The sequence below is a fragment of the Gekko japonicus genome, unplaced genomic scaffold, assembly GCF_001447785.1.
Source record: "Gekko japonicus isolate JY-2015 unplaced genomic scaffold, Gekko_japonicus_V1.1 scaffold230, whole genome shotgun sequence".
Classification (NCBI taxonomy): domain Eukaryota; kingdom Metazoa; phylum Chordata; class Lepidosauria; order Squamata; family Gekkonidae; genus Gekko; species Gekko japonicus.
Window position 1 is genome coordinate 1,290,065 of NW_015161410.1, and position 21,934 is coordinate 1,311,998.

The following is a 21,934-nucleotide window of genomic DNA, read 5'->3' on the forward strand; positions in this document are numbered from 1 at the left end:
TGAAGATGCCAACTTAGGCAGTGTATTTGCATGATATTTGTGCTCAGAGAAGATGTGAAATATTTTGGCACAGATATCCTAGAAAATCAAAAGCAGTGTTCTGTGTACTACTTAAAAGGATTCCTTTCCCTTTCTTACCAGAATACTTTTTTGTTCTTTAGGGTGCTGTACCCCCTGGGTAATTAAAGCAATGCCAGCAATGTTATTTGACATTAAAGTGAACTGATTTCAAATACCGGATTTAAATATACTTTGAAAGTAGGAATAATATCCCTATTGTATTTCCTTTTTAACTTGTGTAGTGAAGCATGGCATACAAATGGTATTCTCAGTATTTCAAATAATTACCTTTTTTTACTGTTCTGCTTCCATTCAGCTCATAAAACCCATCCAGTGTGTAGTGGTAGTTTCAGATCCTGATTATTACATGTTGACAAGATCATATATCTATTAATTAGATTGGAGATGGGATGCAAAATTGCTGTAATTATTGTAATTTTCCAGCTAATTGTAGGGTTGGTGGTGAATATTTTACTTCTACCAAATGAAAAACAGTATTCCATCTGAAAATTGTTTGGTAGCAGTTGTAGAATATTTCTCTCTGGTGCTTTGTAATCTCCCCCCCCCCCCACCTACCCAATGGGCTACCTCTTTTGACAACACAGCTCATACGGTAAAGCTGAACATTTCATGCCACTGTTCACATGCGTCCAGGGAATAGCAGAGCAGCCTCTTGTTCTGACGCACTGTCTAAGCATATTAAGCCAAAGCTTGAACAGTCTGCTGAAGATTTTAATCTTCCTTTGTTCGGGTTGCCATGTTACCCCGCCTTTTTTTTGTTTGTGTATAAATTGGACCACCTTCCCTAGAAAGGAAAAGGTTAAGTAGATCAGTTCCAGCTGAGAAACTAATATTCATCTAGGCTGCCATTCTACCCCCCCTGTGTGCAGACATATAAGCTCGGTCTCTCTGCAGTAATCATGTGTGGTGTTCATGGAGGGGGTGGTGGCTTAGACTGGATCTTTGCAGCTAAGCAGGAATAACACTGGGCAGCAAAAAATAAAAAATAACCCCTTTGTGTCACTCTGTATCGAGGCCGCACAAACCATACATTTAAGTGGCTGATGTAGTTCGATTTCTTTCTTTTTTTGAAAATGTTTTTTCAAGTTATCTCTTTAGTTTGTAAATCTTTTTCTTTAATTGTGACTGTCTAAACTAAATTCTCTGCTGCTGTATTCCATGATATGAATTAGATTTTAAAAGATCATAACTATGCTATACAAAGTGGATTTGTGTTTTTGGTGAGACTGCCTGCATGTTTCAGAGAAGCGTGCAAGAGATTGCTGTAGAAGATAGGTTGAGGAAAACTGATCTTTATTCCCTGCTGAAATATATAAACTAGAGGCGCAGGTGAAAATTGCCAAATCTAATGAGCAATTTGGCAGATAAGGCAGGATGTCAAGTGGTGATAGTTCAGCTGTGGCAGCACAGTCTGGGAACTAACCTGTTAGTTTCACAGGGCTGTGCTTAAATACTGTAAATAAGATCCTAGATCACTTGCCATCAGATAACACACCTGAGATATTTTTCTTTTGTGTCGTTCAGCTTTAATTTAAAAGCCTTTAAAATGTGTTCATTGTTCTTGAACAGTATTGTAGTATTACAAAATTAAACTGGTATTGTGTTTAACCTGAAGTACATAAGAACATAAGAACATAAGAGACGCCAATGTTGGAGCAGGCCAAAGGCCCATCTAGTTCAACTCTCTGTCACACAGTGGCCAAAAATACCAGGTGCCATCAGGAAGTCCACTAGTGGGGCCAGGACATTAGAAGCCCTCCCACTGTTGCCCCCCCCCCAAGCACTAAGAAGACAGAGCATCACTTGCCCCAGAGCCACTATCTATACCTTGTGGCTAATAGCGACTGATGGACCTCTGCTCCATATGCCTATCTAATTCCCTTTTGAAGCTGTCCATGCTTGTAGCTGCCACCACTTCCTGTGGCAGTGAATTCTATGCATTGTTGCACCATTTCGTGCCTACAGTGTGGGCTTTGGGTTTGTTTGGCATGCAATTGGTTTACAGGTGCCATTTTGGAATGACCATATTTTCATAATCATATATGTTAATTGCCTACAAATCTACAGATTTTCATTCCCTTTTGAGGTTCAGAGCAGGTTCCTCTAATGGTTTCTCTGGTCTGGAATAGCACTCATACTTTACTACTTATTGCTCACAACAGTCCAGCCCAGCCAATAAAACAGCATTCTGGTTGGAAACTGTATTGGCTGTCTGAAAAGTTAATAAACTGAAGACCCAGTTCAGCATGCTGTGGTGGTGGTGGGTGAGTCCCCATCTCTGAACACACCAGGCTTGGACCAAAAATGTCATTTTATTGTATTTATTTATATTTTAAGTTTATGGGTCACCCAATCCCTGAATAACGGGGCTCTGATTAATGTACAACAGGAGTTAAAAACAGCAAACATATTAAAATTGATAAATAAGTCACTCCTTACATTCTTAAAATAATCTCCAGATGGTGTCACTAATCTGATCTTAAGCCTGTTCTGGACTCTGTTGCCACCTCACGGGCAGGGTAAAGAAGAGGCAGAAACAAAACAAAAAAAGATGGAATAAAAGGGGAGGGTGCCAGCTATGATGGGAACCATTGCTGGTTTCTCCTTCCACTTCAGCATGCAGAATTCTTCCTGGGTTTCCTCCATGCCCTTCTGCCAGCCTCTGTACATGAACTTCCAAATTGATCTTGGTCCGACTTGGTTTCCTTTACTCATCTCTCCAGCCTGCACCTTTCAAATAATCTAAGGTAACTATAGTTTTTTTTTTTAAGTTAGTATTGTAAGGAACCTTTACATTTACCAAAGGCAAGTAGACCTTTGAATACCAGTTCTAGGAGGCAACATCAAAGGGAGCGGTGGTGCAGGGAGCAAAAGCACCTGCCTTAACATCTAACAAACAGCTTGTAGGCTGTTCGATACCCACCGCGGCCGGGGTGAGCACCCGGCCCTAGTCCCAGCTCCCGCCCACCCAGCGGTTCGAAAGTGATAACAACTTATGAGTAGATAAATGGGTACCTTCCTTAGAAGGCAGGGAGCACCCTCCTCCATTGGGAAGTGAGGTGGGAACCTCAGCAGCGACGGTTCGGCGAGCGGTGGCGGCGGCAGCAGCGGAGTGGTGTGTAATGGCAGTGGTAGTCGAGGCGGTGAGCGGAAGAAAAAAGGAGATGCAACATCTAGCGGTGAACTGGCGGTGAAGGCGGAGCCCGGAAGGCGTGAGGACACTCGGCGCAGGCGCGGCGGAGCCTGAGGGACGGAGCCAGTGCCGCGCCGATGCGATCAGCACGACGAATGGGCCCACCAACTCCAAAAGATCTCCCGAGGAGCCTGAAGAGAGCGGAGGGAAGATGCCGACCCGAAGCCGAGAAGCCGAGCCGAGACGAGCTGAAGACACATCAACTGAATCCCACCGGGTGCCGTTAGGTAGTCCCGCCCCTAATACGATATATATATGTGCCCATAGATAGGGATAATACAAACTATGTAAGCCGCTCAGAGACCCATGGGAGGGGTTCGAGCGGGGTAGAAGTTGAAGGTAAGAAGAAGTAAGGCTTTGACCTCTGTGTTCTATCTGTTGTTGCTCTAGTGGAACTGGTTGGTCACTGTGTGAAATAGGATGCTGGACTAGATTGAGCACTGACATGATCCAGTAGGGTTGCTGTGACATTATTACGTTCTGAGTTCCAAAAATAAGCAGCCCTATTAACACTCAAAATGCTCTTGGGAGATCATGTATTCCAGTGCTCCTCTACACCATTATTATCCTGTAGGTGGAACACTTAACAAGCAGGAACTGAGTTGTATAGACCTTCATGTCTCCAAAGTAGGCTTTGAGTTTATCTGGCAGGTTTCAGGAATTGAGAAAAACCACGAATTACCATTACATATAAGCTGATGGGGGATTCCTGGGCTTGGGGAGCTCCCTCTCATCTCCTTTCTCTGCTCCCATCATTTAGTGAACTTATCAGATTTCCAGTTCTTTGGAATGCCATTCTGTTGTTGTTATTACATATGAACCAGGAACCATGGTTTGTTCTCTTCACTACAAACCCACAGTTTGGTGCCCTTGCTTGTAAAGAAAAGAGCAAACCATGGCTTGTGTCTTGGATGCAGTGATGACTGCATGTGCCACAGAAGCAGAGAAATTTAATTAGAGCACTCTGCTGGGGGGAAGGGGGATTGTACAACTTGATAATGGAATTATGCCCAGGTACATAGTTTGTTGTTAGATTCAGGTGGGTAGCCATGTTGGTCTGAAATAGCAGAACAAAGTCCAGTGGCACTCTTAAGGCCAATCAAAGTATAAGCTTTCATGTACATGCACAGTGAAATGAAACTTCTTCAACCATTACATATAGAGAGGAGGGGGGGGGGTTAGTTGCCAGGAGGGGCTAGTTAGAGTCAAGATGCATACGTAACTGAGCATTACAGCTGAGATTGGATTAAGGCGGTTGGTAAAATCTGTGAATAGCAGTAAATTAGCATTAAAAAAAATGAGAGTCAACAAACCTAAACCATAACCAGTGTTCCCTCTAAGCTGAGTTAGTGTGAGGTACCTTACAGTTTTTTAGCCTCTGGCTCACACATTTTTGTCTTAGCTCAGGAAGGATGGCTCCAGAGCAAACTAATTTATGTACTAGCCAAATCGCTCGCTCACAACTTTAATGCCAGTAGCTCACAAAATAGGATTTTTGCTCACAAGACTCCACAGCTCAGAGGGAGCATTGAATAACTATGCTGATGCCTGCTGTTGACTGAAGGTTTTTCCCCTTGAACTTCTTACCTCCACTGAGCATTCTGCTTGAAATTCCCACAGAGGTCTTTCCCGTGCATGTGACTACGTACTGGTTGGGTTCAGACAGCATCCTGAGTAGGGCTACGATTTTTGCTCATCACTTGCAAGCCTGATTTTTTCTTGGGGGGGGGGCTGTTTGTGGTGGCATAAAAAAGACTTAGTCTGTTTCCGTACTGGTTTTACCCTGCGCTCACAGCCATCATGCATCACGGTATTTTTTGCATTCTACATTGCCTCCCTATTTCAAGTTGCCCTGTATTTTTATTTCTTCATCACCTCCAGTGTTTGCTCTCCATTATCACCTGGTTACTTTCCAATTCTACCTTGTTCAGCTGTCAGTTTGGCTCACCCCTCCTATTTCCGTGGGGTAGCTGAATGCTGTTTTTTGGCAAACTTTAACTGCCCACCCAGCTCCATGCCAGAGTAATGCAATGTAGAATTGATCATTTGGAGTATTCATCCTGCCCCTTTTCTGGCTCCCTTGGCAGCCACTCCTCCTCCACCTCATTTCTGACCCCTCGGAGGCCACCACTCTGCCTTCCCCCTTCTGCATTCTCCCTGGGGGAGGAGACAGGAATCCTTTGTTGTGCTTGCAACTGAAGGGAAAGAATTGCGTGGGTGTGGTGTGTGCTTTGAGCTGGGCTTTTTTCTCAAGTAATCCCCCAAAGTCTGTCATGTTTGCAAGCACCATGCACAAAAGTCAAAAGGTTCTCTGCATTCTGTAAAATGGCCAAGGCTCTGAGCTCGCCTCTGCTGTCGAAACTGATGCAGGGCAATCAGCAGCATGGCTGGGCTTAAATCTGTCTTTCTTTTTTATTTCTTTGATTCACTTTGGGGGGGAAAGCAGTTTTATTTAAATGGAAGGTGTGATGAGTAAGGGATGGACAAACAAACAAAATAAAGGGGGAGTGATCATTAGCAAGGAATGAAATTGACACCAGGATGGGAAAGTTTTCTACATGTAATGCTCCAGTGGACAAAAATAGCTCCTGAGATGGCTTCTCCTAAAATAACAAATTCAAAAGACAAAAACAAGGGAATCACCTGCTTTGTGAAGAGTGCAGTTAGTGATGCTGGAACTCTGTGCATGAAGGGGGGAGGGAGAATTGGGGGGCATCAGACCCTTCCCACTCCCAAGGCTCCTTGGCTGAGATTCAGAGCCCACTGCAACCAGGGAGATCCACCATGGCTGGAACTGCAGGAGAGGTTTTCCCACTGCTACAAATGGCTCCCCACTGCTTTTTGCTGGTGCCCTGAAGGAGGCATGGGGGAAGGGGACCGAAAGAGTAGCCCAGCGGTGGTGAGCCAAACAGGGTTGGGAGAGCAGGGAAGAAAGGAGAGAAAGGAGAGGGTGTGGTGTGCCCCATCCCTTGTGCGCGCACTTGGCCAAGTCATTGGTAATTGGATGCAACCCCCCACAGGTCACAATTAAGCAAGAACTGCAAGTTTTCGTTATAGATGCAGAATGCATGATTCACATACTTTATGATTCGGGGGGGGGGGAATCTGGAGGGGCAGAATTGCAAGCATTTAATCCAGAATAAAGGAAAACAGGGTACGGAGAAATGGCAGGGTAAACATGCATGCAAAAAGGGCCTTACTTCCAAGCAGTTTCCATGAGCTGTCATGTGAAGCTGCTCTGGGACATTTGCCTGAGGTGTGAACTAAGCTGAACAGGACCACCCACAGCCTACAGCTCATGTTGTTCTGTTTCATTCCCAAACAGATGTCATTCCCTGGAGACCAGAGAAGCGTGAGTAGGTGGGCCGAGTGTTCTCATCTGTGGATACACCCTCTGGTTGCTGTCTCATCAAGGGAGAGTTGAAGCAGATAAGGAACGAGGGCTAGAGCACAGCTGTTCCCCCCATCCCACCCCAAGCTGTCATAGTAGTTTTTTCTTTATGAGCCTGGCATCAAAAGCAACTGTACTGCCTCCCCTCCCCCCAACATAGGGATTGAAAAGTTGCATTCAGATTACACGACAGAAACATTATCCAAAATGTGGCATATAATTCCTTAGGTCCATATACCGTCTTCTCATAAAACCAGTTTTTGTATTAAAATGAAATTTGTCTTCTCTACGACACTAGCCAGCTATCTGGATTTTATTCTGGCTAGCCTCCATTGTGAATGATTTTGTCTGCCCAAAAACCCAGCAGATAAAAAAAATCCCCCTTCCTTCTTTTGCAGCTCGTGATAAGGATCTCTTTGTTTATCTCTCAGGACTGTGTTTATTTTTCATTTCCTTCTAACTTGAGAAATTGCTTTTCAATCCCATTTGGTTTTTTTGTTCTGACTCTTTTCCCCAGCTGGAGAAATCCGTATCTATCTGGAAGCTTGGGAGGGGGTGGTCGTGGTGGAACTGAATAGAGCGACTTGCTCTCTGTGTGATATTTGTGACAGTTGTGAGTTCATGCAGTCCTTACCTTTCTGTACATTAGTAGTGGTGTGCTGAATGTTTTATGGTAGATTTGTGACAGGCATTCAGAGTATATTTTAAATGATAAAAAGCAGTGGGGAGATGTCCAATTTGGACAGAGGTCATGGCTTGAGTGATAAAGATTAACACACACACACCTTTCCTGCTACAGATCCTCCACCCCCAAATTGTTATTAGGCCCTAACTCATTCTTGTTGTGAAAATGGCATGGGGATAGGCTTATTTCCCACTCCCTGCCTGTCCCCAAGGCCTCTTTCCAAACCAGACCCTCACTACAAAAAGTTACTTTGCACCATAAACAGTTATTTAATTTATTTAAAATATTTATATTCTGTCCTACCTCCTTAGACAATTTACCCTCCACCAACTGCCCTGTGAAATAAAGTCATTTTACACACTTCCCTGAATGTAGAAAGTGAAGGAACCTCTGTACCTGCAGAAAAACTCCAGGATCTGGAATCACAGACTTGGGAGGGACCATATAGGCCATCTAGTCCAACCCCCTGCTCAGTTCAGGATCATTGACTGTTGCCAAAATTATCAGTCTGGAGACTGAGTCCACCACAAGAAGAGGGCTGTCTGAAGAGCATAGGTGGCACATAGTGGTTTACAAGGACATGTGGTTTGAGAAGTGAGGGCCTTAGTCCATAAAGGAATATTAAAGTGACAATGAGCACTTTGAATTCTACCTGGAAGCAAATAGGTAGCCTGTGGGAGTTGTCTCAGACAGGATTCTTGCTGATGTGTTTTGGACCAATTGAACATTTTCAAAGACAGCCACACACAGAGTGCATTGCAGTCTGGGGGTAACAATAGTGTGGATCATTATGGACAGTTCAGCAGAATCTAAATAAAAAGGTAGCTTACAAGCCAGATGTAATTGAAAGCGCTCCTAGCTTGAGCACTTGTTAATCAATTAATTTAAAACATTTGTATCCCACTTTTTCTTGTGGTTCAAGGTGGTTTACAAAAATAGTGAAAACATTTGTGCCTTAAAAGCAAAAATAAAATAACCCCACTTCTCACTTAAAAAAAAAAACACCTGCCAATATTCAGACTCTCTCAAAAGTGCTGGCAAACAAGCAGGCCATGCAGCAGCTCATGAAGACCTCCTCCTTAACTCCTCTGGAAGCCCATTCCACAGAGCCATGACGGAAAAAGCCCAGGCTGTGATTGATGCCAGATGGTCCACCCTAAGTGGTGGGATAGCTAACAGATGGCTGCCTGATTACCATAGTTGGTGCTCAGGGATGTATGGAAGAAGATGGTCCTTCAAATATGTGGGTCCCAGGTCGTGAAGGGTTTTAAAGGTCACGACCGGCATCTTAAACCAGCACCTATTTATCCATTAACAAGGCTGGGTCCAAGAGCACTCACAAGCTCTTAACTTGATGTGCTAAAGAGAGCTTAAAGCTTAACTCTAAGATTGGTATATCAGTGTCATCCAAACAGTTTACTTTCCCAGCCAGCATCACCTTCTGTCAGTTTCAGTTTGTTCATCCTTAGCCGTTTGAACACAGTTACTTTTGGAGGCTTAGATAATGAGATATAAAGCTGGGTGTCATTTGTGTATTGGTGACAACTTGATTCAGAAGCTCCTAAATATCTTGGCCAAAGGTTTATTGGACAGGGTAAAGAACACTGTTTCATGCAGAACCTGGCTGCAGAATTCAGGTGGTCATAGGTTCAGCACCTTCATTTCCAATCAAACTTCATTACAGAGTGATGGTGTTATTGGCAGACCCATAGGCTCGATGACTCAGCTGGTATTGAAGTGGATCAGGTGCTTGCCTACTAACCCAAGACATTTAATATGGTGCATTCTGGTACATTAAATATGGGTACATTCTGGGATGCCTGTAGCATCAGAGAGGTCCAGCTGGTCTGACTGGTACCCCATGTGAACTGTGGTTATGACTTAAAACACATCCTAGAGTCCTCTGCAATGCTGTGAAGTTATGGTGCTTGACAAGTCTGTGTAGAATGGTCTTCCTGGAGGTTAAAAGTTTGAAAATTACTGATCTGTCAAAAACATCAATTTTGTGCCATCCATGTACCATCACAAGTTCACAGGACACAGGGTTAGTGATACCATTCCAGAAGCATTTGCAATGTATATTCACACCTGTGAACTGTATGACCTAATAAGTCATCCAATTTCAAACTGGAACATTTTCTGAAAAATGCCACATGAACTCCTAGTATTTAAGTCGGTCTGAGTTAAGATAAATTTTATCACATTGTTTTGTGTTGCTAACCAAATGCACTCCTTAGGAACACTTAAATGAAATAGTAATCAAGTTAAATAATTACATACATATTAAAAAAAAGATTCCAAAGTTTCCATGTGTGTCTCTGGGCTCCTGGTGGTATTACAGAATGAAAGAATGTCTCATCAGTATTTCAGATCCTTCTCTAGATATCTTTGATGAGCTTTTTTGAATCCACTTTAATGTCAGGGTTCGATAGTTAGATCACACCACACAGCGCTTCATAAGAAGAATTGTGTTTATTGGTAGTTCATAACTATGACATGTGAACTTCTTTTGTCAGAAATGGCCCAAAGCAGCAGGGTACCCTGAATTATACTAGTTTCAAAACACCAACACCACCACCGCCACAAGCAAAAGCCAATAAGCACTGTGTGCACGTGCGGGGAAAAGAGAGTGGGCAAAGTAGAAGCTGTTTGTTCCCAGCGAGTGAGTTTGTTCCCAGCGTTCTAGGACAGTAATAGCAGGACATCCAAGGTCAGAAAAGCAAAAGCAGATAAAACCCAGACAGTAGACTTCCTTAGTGTACCAGGCAGAGGCGAGGAGGATTCCCCCCACACACACATTGAAGAGAATGGCAGTGTTAACTGACATTCAAGAGGATTTTGGTGCTTTACATGTTTTGTAAACAATGCAGCAAATTATGTTTATATCTGTTTATTAATAGAAGTTATTTTAACCACTTTTCCAAAAGTCACTTTCTTCAGAGCTGCAGGCGAGTTTTTTTTAAAAGAACAATTGATAAAAATTAAAACCAAAACAACAAAATTACAGTAAAAATACCCACAGCATACCAATAGCCAAGCACTGAATGCCAATGAATGAACATTACACACAAAGTAAGAGGAAAGTGCAGCTTTACCAGACGTGCCAGAATAAAAAAGGTCTTTGCCTGGTGCCTAAATCATAATAGTGGAGTCACTCGATGGACCTTGTATGAAAGCATATTTCAGAGGTGTAATAGCACAACTTGAAATGTCCATAGTTTTGGTGACCACGTGCCTCATGTCCAGTGGCAGGCAGAACCCAGTGAAGGACTTCTAAGATAGATCTGTATGAACTGGCATGTCAGTGAGGAACTAGCCAAGGAGCCTTCATATTATCTGGGTCCAGACCATTTAGGTCAGGTGTCAAACTCATTTCTTACAAAGGCCGGATTTGACATAAATGTGACTTTCTCAGGCTTGGCCATGTGTGCTATAAAATGTAATGCTGGGCACTGGAGATATAAACTTTATAAAGGACAGCAACTGGCAAGTTGGTGTGTCCTCATTGCAAGCCCCCATGGGCTGGGAGCGGAATGCAGAGGAAAACTCACATGGGTGGACTGGAGACCCAGCAATGCAATGCTGGACAGATGCTCCCATGCCCCAACAGAGGATCATCTGCACATGCACCCCATGTGCAAACACTGATCCCTGTGGCCATCTGGGACAGCATCCCCACAGCTACAGGCCAAGTGGAGAGGTATGAATGCAGCTGCAGCAGCCCCCAATTTACCAGTGAGGCTGTCCCTGAAGTGAAGGGGTTCTCCTTAACTGCTGCAGACACCACAATTGGAGTGGCTGCAGCCACCTACCCCCAAGCAGCCTCCCGTTCCCTCTCTTGCACCAGTTGCTTGCGGGCCACATAACAGCCCTGGGAGGGCCAGTTCCAGCCCCTGGGTCTTATGTTTGACACCCCTGATTTCGGTCTACATGAATATTTCAGATTGCACACAGAGACTAGCTAGAAGTCAGTGTTGCCGTTCTAGGACAGTAATAGCAGGACAGTAATAACTATGGTATGTTCTTGTCAGCAACCAGGCTGCAGTGTTTTGTATCAACTGCCAGGTCGAACTCAGGAATACCTGGGGACTTTGGGGGTGGAACCTGGAGACTTTATCATTCCCTAAATAAATAAAAATACAGCTGTTCACTTCCCCTGAATACAGTCTTCATTTCCTCATCCTCTTTTTTGCTTTCAGAGGGTTCCCCAGGAGCTGCACTTACACTAAATAAATGTGTAATTTGTCATATCCCCACAAGTCCCTTGCCAGGTTTTGGTAGCATTTCCAAGCATGGCTTTATTAAAGGACACACACATGCACACTCACAAAGCAGCCAAAATAAACAATTAATCCTTTCCCAAACACAGTTTGCAAGCCCACACTTTTGTGGTCTCACTGGGGCAATAGTATAAATCACTTTACTCAGGGGAGTTGCTGAACGTAACTATCTTCTTTATTTCAACCAACTTCTTCAGACTAACACAGAAAAATGAAAGTAAGAAAGAGAGCAGTCTAGGGGGTGGAGTTTTCCACCATCCCATAATCAGGTTCTAGTTAACTCTTTACAGTCCATTTCACTATACACATGACTTCTGAAACAAAATGCAAAAGAAACAGAGAGACTGTGCTCTCTTCCTCTCTCACATGCTCCATACACTCACTGGGAAGAACCATGTGGCTTGTGCCTGCTTCCCCCCCCCCCCAATGTAGCTTTCATCCCACTGAGATTTAAAGGCACACACACACACATTCCCAAACACAAACAGTTTGCAAGCTTCTTCTAAAATGTCCTGCTGAGGTTTAAAGGCACATCATAGCTGTTGGGATGGGGCTTCTCCCCGCCAGCCAGCTGGGTGGTGGTGGGGAGAAGCCTGCAAAATCAGGGGATCCCCCACTTGAACCTGGGGGCTGGCAAGCCTATTTTCAAAGGTGGTAACCATACCAGAGGTGTCGAACTCATTTGTTACTAGGGCTGGGCCTGGATCTGACATAAGTGTTACTTTTGTCAGGCCGGGCCATGTGTGCCATAAAACGTAATGCCAGGTAGCATAGATATAAACTGTATAAAGGACAGCAGCTTGTAAGCTCCGAGTTGGTGTATCCTCACTACAAGGCCCCATGGGTTGGGAAGAGTTGTAGAGGAAAACCCACATGGGTGGACTGGAGAGCCAGCAGTGCAACACTGGGCAGATGCTCCCATGCTTCTTGACTCCTGCAGACAAGGTTGTTCTGCTGTGCTGAAGCTACAATTAGAATGGCTCCACCCACTCCCTTCCCTCAGCAGTCTTCTCTTCCCTCTCTTGCAGCAGTTGCTTGCGGACTCTGGATCTTCTGATTCCTGGGCCTTATTTTTGACACCCCTACGAGTGTATTAAAAGTAACTGAAACTTGATGTGACGAATGCATGGGTAATGGTGGCAAGATCAGTTCTTCTAGGGAAGAATTCAGCTGCCAGCCATGTTTGGTGAAAGGTAGTTCAGTCCATGGAAGCTACATTGGCATCAAGATAAGGCTGGGTCTAACTGTGAACTGTGAACATGATCTTTACAGGGAGGGTCATCACTTCCCCCCCCCCCCCTAGTCATGCACACAGGGAGGTATGCAGCACAGGTGCCGCTATTTGTGTTTTAATGCCCCAGGAGGCTGAGCAATCCAAAAGGGCCTAACAAGAAGACCCACAACATGGTTTCAGTTTTCATGTTATTTGCCTGCCTACTTGACTAACACCATAGCCTCAGTGTAAATTCTAACATCTGTATACATAAAAGATGAAGCAAATGTTTTATTCCCCACTTCAGTTTTCAGCTTCTCAGTTTATGTTTCAGACCTATACCAGTAGTTCGCTTAGCACCATTACCAAGGTGGTAATATTCCTATGCTAACTAATTGCTTCCCAAGCCTAAATAGTGGGTTTAGTTATTTTCCAAGGATTTCCCCCCAAGCCATGAACTCATTGTCAAAGTCTGTTTCAAAAGTTTAATACGAATTGTCGACACTTCACTTTGGAGCCATAATCCCAAATAACACATACAAGACAACATAAGGTGTGAAAACCACAACCGAATTTTGGAATTTGTGTTTTACTATTAAATTCTTTGACTCCTGAGCTTGATATATGTATTGTATTAAGCAGCTTTAACTGCCAGAGTACATGATTTAGCATTCTGAATGAGAAAATATATGATTTACAATCCTCTTTCTGGGTCAAAGTAGAACCACAATATTCTGGATGTTGGATTTTGTGTTCTTTAGCTGAGAATTAGCCTTTCCCTTCCATTTAGCGGGATTATATAGTTTGCAATTTGCTGTATTTTCTTCAGTCAGATTTAGCACAGTTTACAAAGCTTGGGTAATGGTTTGGGATGGGATGCATGATGCATGATGAATTAACAGTGTAAAAATGCTAAGTTCCTCAGTGTAAATAATTTGTATTCAGATAGTTCCCTTTTAAAAGAAGCTGCTGTCATTTTAGTAGGTGGAACGTGTAGCCTTCTTAAGAGCACATTCTCTGAATTTCCTTAGCATTGTCATTTAGTGAAATAAATGGTAGGTTGGACAAAAGGGAATTTCTCTTCCCAGTGGTGTGGTTTAGATGACGCAGAAAACCATGGCTTAATTATACTGTGACGTTCTCTGGAGGATATGTGAATATAGTATATGGTGATGGTTTATGGTTGGGAAGTATGGGAAGGGGAGTGGCTTGAGAGGCTGAGGGAGTGAGGCAAGGAGTATGTTTCACACGCAGGGAAAAATTGGTTGATGGTTGAGGAGGCCACCAATTCATGTTGTCCTCAGCTACCAAGGTGCCCGGCAAGAAGAGAAGAGATTGGATTTATACTCCGTCCTTCACTACTCAAAGGAGTCTCAGAGCAGTTTACAATCTCCTTTCCCTTCATCTCCCCACAATGAACACTCTGTGAGGTAGGTGGGGCTGAGAGAGCTCTTTTGAGAACTGCTTGTGAGAGAACATCTCTGAAAGAACTTGTAACTGACCCATGGTCACACCAGCAACTGCATGTGGAGGAGTGGGAAATTAGGCCCGATTCTCCCAGATTAGAGTCTGTGCTCCTAACCACACCAAACTGGCTCTCAGTGGCCTGAAAACAAAATCCCTTCTGCCTTTCACACTCTTTCACTAGCCGCCTCCTTGACCATGTTCTTGACTCCTAGTCTGCTCAGGAAAAACAATATCCAAAGATTTCTGAGGAGGATCTGTTGCCCTTGCAGAGCTACTTACCAATGTTTAAGGGGGTTAATGATGTTGTGCGGCTTTGTCTATAGTTGGGAATGGTAGGCCAGGATAGCACCCATGCTTCTGCGAGGAAGTTGTTGAATTTGCCAAATCCAATTACCATTGAGTGATTATCTGTGAGCAAATAGTGGTTTCACAAATTAGACATAGTGTTAATAAGCCATGGCTTTGCATTATGCCTGAACTGACCCATTAGTTTGTGAGATTTACTGTGAGTTTGGATAACTGTTTGAACAAGAACTACATTTCACATTGGTGTCTGCTGAAGTAAGTAATTAGAAAAAATCATGGTCTTTCAATAAAATCATTTCAGTTAGTCTTAGAGATACAACTAGATTATTTTAGTGAGCATTCAAGCAGTAACATTTGCATGTATATATTCTAAAATGGGATAATTACATGCAGTGTTTTAATTTATGCTGTAATTGTCCTACATTTGAATCGCCTACAAGAAAAATAAATGTTTTATATCTATTTAGAATTTTACTAAGCTGTCTTCTGGTTTATTTGTCACATATGTTTTTAAAATATGGCTACTAGAGAGAACGAACCAAAATTCCATCAATTTTACTTAAATTGTGGCATCTGTACACTCTTCTTAATATAATTCTGCATGTTCATATTTTTTATTTATTTTATTTATCATTCGACTTGATATACCGCCCTAACCCCCGTAGGGGTCTCTGGGCGGTTTACAATTCTTGGGTGCTAGTCACCTATATCAACCCTAACTACGGCCACATCAGTTCAAGGGGGGGGGCTGCCTACTGGCACCCTGGTGGAGGCTCGGTGTCGTTCACTTTTCCCGGCTCGGCTTCTTCTTTCGGCTGTGAAATGTCCCAGTGCTTAGGCCGACAGGCGGATGGATGGATCGCCGGCGACGTTGTCCTCAGCCCGACTGTGTCCTTCTGGCTCCGTGCGCCTCCGGATGACATCACTGCGCCTCCATCCTCCGTCGACGACAGCTGCCCTGCTCTTCCGTTGCTGGCCACCAGGGATCAGTCCCCTTCTGGCTCTGCTGCCGCCGCTTGCCGCCTTCAGCGTTACACAGCCTCCTCCTCCTCCGATCGTCGTACCCATTTATCTACTCGCCGATAGGTAGTTACTTGGCTTTCAAACCGCTGGGTGGGCGGGAGTACCAAGCAACTGCCCTAGATCCCTGCAGCACTGGGAGAAGCCAATCCCCCATCTACCCGTATTGACCGCCCAACATTCTGTCCTGGGTCGCTTTCAAAGGCATCGGCACTTCCATTGCAGCTCCTCTTTGGTTAGTGGCAAGGCGCAATTGGCTCCATGGTGAGGAAGCGGACGTGCATCTTGGTCTCGATGTCGATTCCTTCCCACATCTTCAGAAAGTCTTCAAATGTGATTCCCTCGTACACCTGGTCTGGCTCCATCTGCCCCATGCAGATGCTGGCAGCCTCCATCATGGCAGCCTCCGCGATGGACCTCACCGACTCCTTATCCAGGTGGGGGTTCCCTGAGAGCAGTTCCTGCACCACTTTTCTGTATTCCTGCAGGGTGATCTTCCCATCGCTGTCCGAGTCATACATGTGAAAGAGGAATTTCAGCTTCTGTTTGCGGAAACGATCCAGCTGCTCTTCATCCATATCCATCTCAATCGGTCTGAAATTAGACATGATAGTCAGGAAGTCCTCAAAATTGATTTCATCCACCAGCCCTTCGGATGCCTCTCGTAGGTTCCTTTTGTCAAAAAAGGAATGGACGATTTTGGCCCTAAGGGGGTTGAACTCCAGATCAGGGATGCGATCAAAGTTCTCTTTGCGGATGGTTGGCTGATCCCCACTTAGCTGTCTGAATCTTCGGTGGAGATGCTCGATTTGCTCTGAGGTGAAGCCAGTCTTGTCGGCGAGCTCCTGGATCTCCTCCGACCTGGAGTGGGACGCCCCCATGCCCCCCTCGGCGAGGCTGCTGGATGCAGCTCGGACACAACCCCGGGGTCCGGTCGGTTGGGGCCTGGGTGGTGGAGGGGCGGCCGGCAGAAGGGCGGGCAGGGCAAGTGGAGGGCAGGAGGGGGCCGTGGCGGGTCCGTCCACATAGGAACCCTGCAGGCTGCTGGCGCGCGGGCGAGAGCGGCAGAGGCAGAGGAGGACTGTAGTAAATGAGAGCAGTTGCTCTGAGCCCTAAATGAACAAAGTACCTTGTAAAAAAATACTACTAGTTATCAGATACTTTCTCTTTTGGAGCAATTGCTGCGGTGAGTGAAAATATAATACTAGGACCAGGATTTCATGTCAAAGATGTTTTCTAAGGTAATATACATAGTTATTTCTTTGGAACTGAGAAGAAAAAAAATGTAGAAACATAACAGGGTATAGAAAAGAAAGGAAGAGGGGCCTTAAATGGCACTACAGTGACAGGGTCTTTTAAAAAAGGATTTGGACTTGAGAGATAACTGATTTTGTGTACTATTATTGCCTCAAAGATTAACCAGGAATCTTTTTACTATTATCTCCAGAATGAGGTTCAAAGAAGAATTGTCAGAGAAATTCTCTATTTCTTTTTCATTTTTCACCTTCACTGTTATGTTTTCCTCCAGAGTGTGAACATTGAATGTTATAGAAGCAGTGTAAGAATTTTTTTGCCTAGCATTTGATTCAGGAATTTAAGCAGCTACAGAGTTAAATCTAAATTAGATCAAATGATCATGGAAATATTTTGTATCTATTGAATTGTATTGCAGGACGCTTCCACTGCAGAGGTCGAAAGGACCTCTCTGTCAGAGAAGAATCAAGTGCTACCAGGAGTAGGGTTGTCAGGCACAGCTTGGCAACCAGCAGAAGTCTTGGGTAGGGGGCAGGGACATCAGGGACCGTCATTGGGTAATGGTGTGTTGAGATTTCTGGGGAAAACCTAGAACTGATGTCACACCTTTCTAGTAATCACTGGAAACTCTATGGTAAAATCATAGTATTTCTGTTGATTCCTAGAGCAGACTGGTGTCACTTCCAGGTTTTCCTAGAAAGTGATGTCAAACCATCACTAATTCGTGATTTTTTATTTTGATTTTTGTTCCACTGGCTGCCATAGTGGCAGTGGGGAACAAAATCTGGGAGGAGATTTGCCACCCCTGGTGGGAACATGGGAACCAAAATAATAAAACTTGTACAGAAATGTGTTTGTAACAATATTTGAACTTAAAAATAAGTATTTGAAAATACAGAGAATGCATCAAACAGGCACTGTGAATAACAGTTTGAAAATAGAACAGATGTTCCAAGTCTTAAGATTCTGTGACTTTAAATTTTTTGCAAGATCTCTTCTCTGTGCATAGTCACTGAAAAGCAAGCCATTCAATTATTATATTGGGTTGGAAGCAGTGATGCATGAGAGAAAGGAGAAATGTGTGTAGCACAGTTTTGTTTGTGCAAGCAGTAGTGCAGCAACATATGGTTTTATCATTTTTTTTACAAAAAACAATGTGCATCTGGAACAACTAGATGCACATCAGATGGGCCACATGATTTCAGTTTATTTAATTTTCGTATTGTATCAGAAGAAATACCTTGTGCTATGTCTTCCATACTTGGAAAAACTAACGGGAATATAAATATTTTCACTTAGCAGAAGCAGAAAGTGAAGAGTCGTTTTAGCACCGTTGTTTACATAAGGTCTTTTGGCCACAGATATATTTTTCATGAGATCCAATCTAGTAAATACTTATATAGAACTAATGGTAAATAAATTTAGAGTATTGGTGACTCATCATTTCAAATATAAAATGCTATTTGTAGAGAGAGAAGAAATGGCGGCTCATCCTTCTGTTGTCAGAACAGGCATAATTAATCTAGAAGATTAATCTATATATCTGTTTCTCAAGAGGGGGTAGATCTGCAGACATCTAAATCCATGGATTGAGCCCACACTGAGATAATGGACAAGATAATGGATAATGTGAATGGAACAAGATAGTTCTTTCTACAAATCTGAAAAATGCCCCAGGCTTGTGGAAAAATCTGAAATCTTAAAAAAAAAAAATGGGAGAAGTTTTTTTAAGAAAGCCCAAACTATAAAAGGACTGCCTGTAGCTGTAAGAAACAGATGCCTTCACTTGCTGTTGCTAGGTAACCACTACAGTTTTGCTGGCATTCTAGGCTTGGTTTCTGTTAGTAAAAGGGAAGTGGTGGGGGCAGGCCTGTTTTGACATTTGAAAAAGAATTTGGGGGCCTGGTCCGCCTGCAACCACTGGTGACTTGCTATGACATGAGTTCCATGACTCACCCAGGCCCAGCTGCTCACTGAAGTTCAACAGCAGCCACCCCATAAAAACCAGTGTGGTATAGTGGTTAGAGTTTCAGCCTAGGGTCTGGGAGATCCCGATTTGAATCCCCACTGTGCTGTAGAAGCTCACTGGATGACTTTGAAGCAGTCACATAGACTCAGCCTAATTTACCTCACTGCGTTGTTATGAGTGTAAAATGGAGAATGATGTAAGTTGCTTTGGTTCCCCATTGTGGAGAAAAGTGATATATAAATGAAGTAAATAAATAATATATCTGAAAATGAGGGGGCAAATAAAAGTTAGGCTAGTAGATAGGCTGGAAGAAGAGAAGGAAGCAAAGAAGGGTGAGGATATGAGGGTTGCCAAGTTAAAGAGGAAATAATGTGAGGAAGGTGATTTATTTATTTTTATTCCCCGCCCTTCCCCTGCAAGTCCTTGTAAGTTCCCCAGTGCAGAACCAGGCCCAGCATAGCAGCCAGCACTGTGTAACTGGACCATAGCTTTCCAAAAAAACTGAAGGAAGGGGGAGCAGATAAAGCTGGGTTGGCTGGTGGGTGGGAAGCAATTAAGGAGGCAAGGCAAGGAGAGAGAAAATGGGAGGAGGGGAAATGAGATGCCCCCCACAAGTCCTTCCGGGTTCCAGCTTGTCCCCATATATTTCTGGACAACGTCTTCACACACACCAGCATTGCTAGATACCCACTTGGTTGTGAGCTCTCCTGCTTCTAGCTCCTGTTGCCCACCTCAGCTCCATTGGTTGATGGGAGAAAATAAAGTAAAAAAATCACTGTCAGAGAGAAGGCGTTACATCAGTTATGTCATGGCTCTGTATGTATGTCTGAATTCTTGCCCCCAGTAGGTACCTGGCAACCCTAGTGTGTGTGTGTAGACATTGAATTGCTCAGAAATATGTTATCCTCTGGACTGATCATGCCTGTTATGTTAACAGCTACTGGTGGGCAACATTAACACACACTAATATAGTTATAAACTATTAAATGGGCAAATGTACTACTTAGGCTTGTCAAAGGCACAACTTCCTTTTTTAAAGTTACTCTTTGGTTCATGTTGATAACATTGCTGTTGTTGCCAGTATGATAAAAGTGCTACTGAAATCTGAAATGGCACCCTGAAATTTTGGTTTCTTTAAGTATATGATGTGTTCTTGGTTTTATGTAAGCATGTAGAATTTCGTTTGGAGCGAATAATCACAAAAATGCAGAACCAAAGTATAAATGAAGACATGCTCCAAGAAAATGGATGCATTTGAGCTGGAAATGCAAATGTTTGAAATCATGGGTATACTTGAAGAATTCTGGTTAACCACTTGAAGAACAGTTCACCTCCATGCTTGCACCATCCTGGCAATCAATATGAATGACCACATTTAAAAAAAATACTGAACACTCATTTCACTATCTCATTAACGTCTCTAGGTCATCTTTATTTGCAGTAGACATGCAAGCAATCATCCCTGAGTGAATGAGACTGGGAAGGTCCCAATTTGTTCACTATCAAACCCCAAGCAGTGGGAAATGCAAAATGTCATATTTATTTATTTTTTTGTGAATCACTCATTTCAGTTCTAATTGGGAGTGTCCCTATACATGACATGAAAAATTGTAGCCAGGAAGGAAGGGGGACACACTGGTTTATGAGTACGTGTCATCGCCTAATAAATAATGCTCTCTTGTTGGATGCACCGAGTAGAAAAGTAATGCAGATGTACTTGGTATTGGAGAACTAGAACAGCAGACATTTATGCCTGTCATTATAATGCTGGGATTGCAGACCTGTTTTGCTCTACTATAAAGTTCAATTTTTCCATGCTGCGGTGGATAAAAAATAGTGGCTCAGAGTTATTTTGGCCAGCCAGCCAGACATATGCCAAAGATATGTAGAAAGTCAGTCCCAGTAAATGTTAGATGTTGACTGTGTTGTGTTCTGGCTTCACTTTGTTTACTACCAGTAACAATTTGTAAACTTTGGAGGTGTGGAATAGTCCTACTCAGGGCTTTTTTTTGTAGAAAAAGCCCAGCAGGAACTCATTAGCATAATAGGCCACACCCAACAACAGAAACTCATTAGCATATTAGGCCACACCCCTGACAGCACAGCTCAATAGCATATTAGGCCACACCCGCATGTTACCAGAAGTGTGGTCATCCAGCCACACCCACCTTTTGCTTCTTATTCTGTTTACTTTGTTTATTGTCAAAACCCAGGGCTTTTTTTGTAGCAGGAACTCCTTTGCATGTTAGGCCACACACCCCTAATGTAGCCAATCCTAATGAGTTTCTGCTGTTGGGTATGGCCTATTATGCTAATGAGTTCCTGCTGGGCGTGGCCAACTCGGGAGCCAGCCGGAACTCTGTTCCTGTGCGTTCCTGCCCCAAAATAGCCCTGGTCCTACTGTTTGGGGTTTCTTGCTTTGGGCTTGTAGCGGCATAATGCCAAGGGGAGGGGTGTGGAAAAGCCTCTGCTTTGCATGCAGAAAGTCCTATGTTCAATCCCCAGCATCTCTAGCTAAAAAGAGCAGGCAATAGGTGATATGAAAGACCTGTGCTTGAGACCCTGGAGAGCCGCTGCCAGTATGAGTAGACAATACTGACTTGGGTGAACCAATGGTCTGTTTCATTATAAGGCATCTTCACACGTATTGCATTGTGAACAATTTCTGTGTGTTTACAGGATGCTCAACCCCATGCATACTCAGTGATTGAGTTCTTATTTAGTGCAAACTGTAGCTTATAGCTATTGATTCAACAACAATTAGAAGCTGGATTGCACTGCTGATTTGGAAGGAAAACACAGATTGTTGTTTCTCCAAAATTGAAAGTAACTAGTTATGCAAGGGAAAAAGGAAGCTCATATGCATATACTGGTCTTGTTCAGGTAGCACCAAAACCAGGTTTGGGTCTTAATATCTGCACACACCCCTTCACTTTCTCATTATTAGGAAAGACTAAAATTAGACAAGTCTTTAAGAAGCAAAGTACTGATAAAGAATCTTTCTATTTATTGGGTCACGCTGGACACTCTTGTAGGATGCTGAATTCTGCAGTAGGACTATTCCAGTAGATTAAA

General features: G+C 43.5%; 2 protein-coding genes across 3 annotated transcripts in view; one reads left to right on the forward strand and one right to left on the reverse strand.

Annotated features, from left to right (window-relative positions):
- The window catches only part of LOC107123499 (partitioning defective 3 homolog), a gene marked incomplete at its 3' end in the record, with an annotated part of 471,021 nt that overhangs the window by 272,878 nt on the left and 176,209 nt on the right, over window positions 1-21,934 (forward strand). The window lies entirely within an intron of this gene.
- Window positions 15,873-16,675, reverse strand: LOC107123508 (calcineurin B homologous protein 3-like). Of its 2 annotated transcripts, XM_015426769.1 has the most exons (2): window positions 16,395-16,675; window positions 15,873-16,313 (listed from the first exon to the last, which is right to left on the reverse strand). In XM_015426769.1, exons 1-2 carry the CDS (start codon window positions 16,515-16,517, stop codon window positions 15,873-15,875), a joined length of 564 nt encoding a protein of 187 aa, XP_015282255.1. In that variant the 5' UTR covers window positions 16,518-16,675. The 2 variants fall into 2 exon arrangements, with proteins under 2 accessions (XP_015282255.1, XP_015282247.1); XM_015426761.1 differs by having other exon boundaries at window positions 15,873-16,675.

Bases quoted from the DNA above. Each gene is read 5' to 3' on its own strand.
- LOC107123508 (XM_015426761.1), bottom strand. From the start codon at position 16,517: ATGGGGGCGTCCCACTCCAGGTCGGAGGAGATCCAGGAGCTCGCCGAC.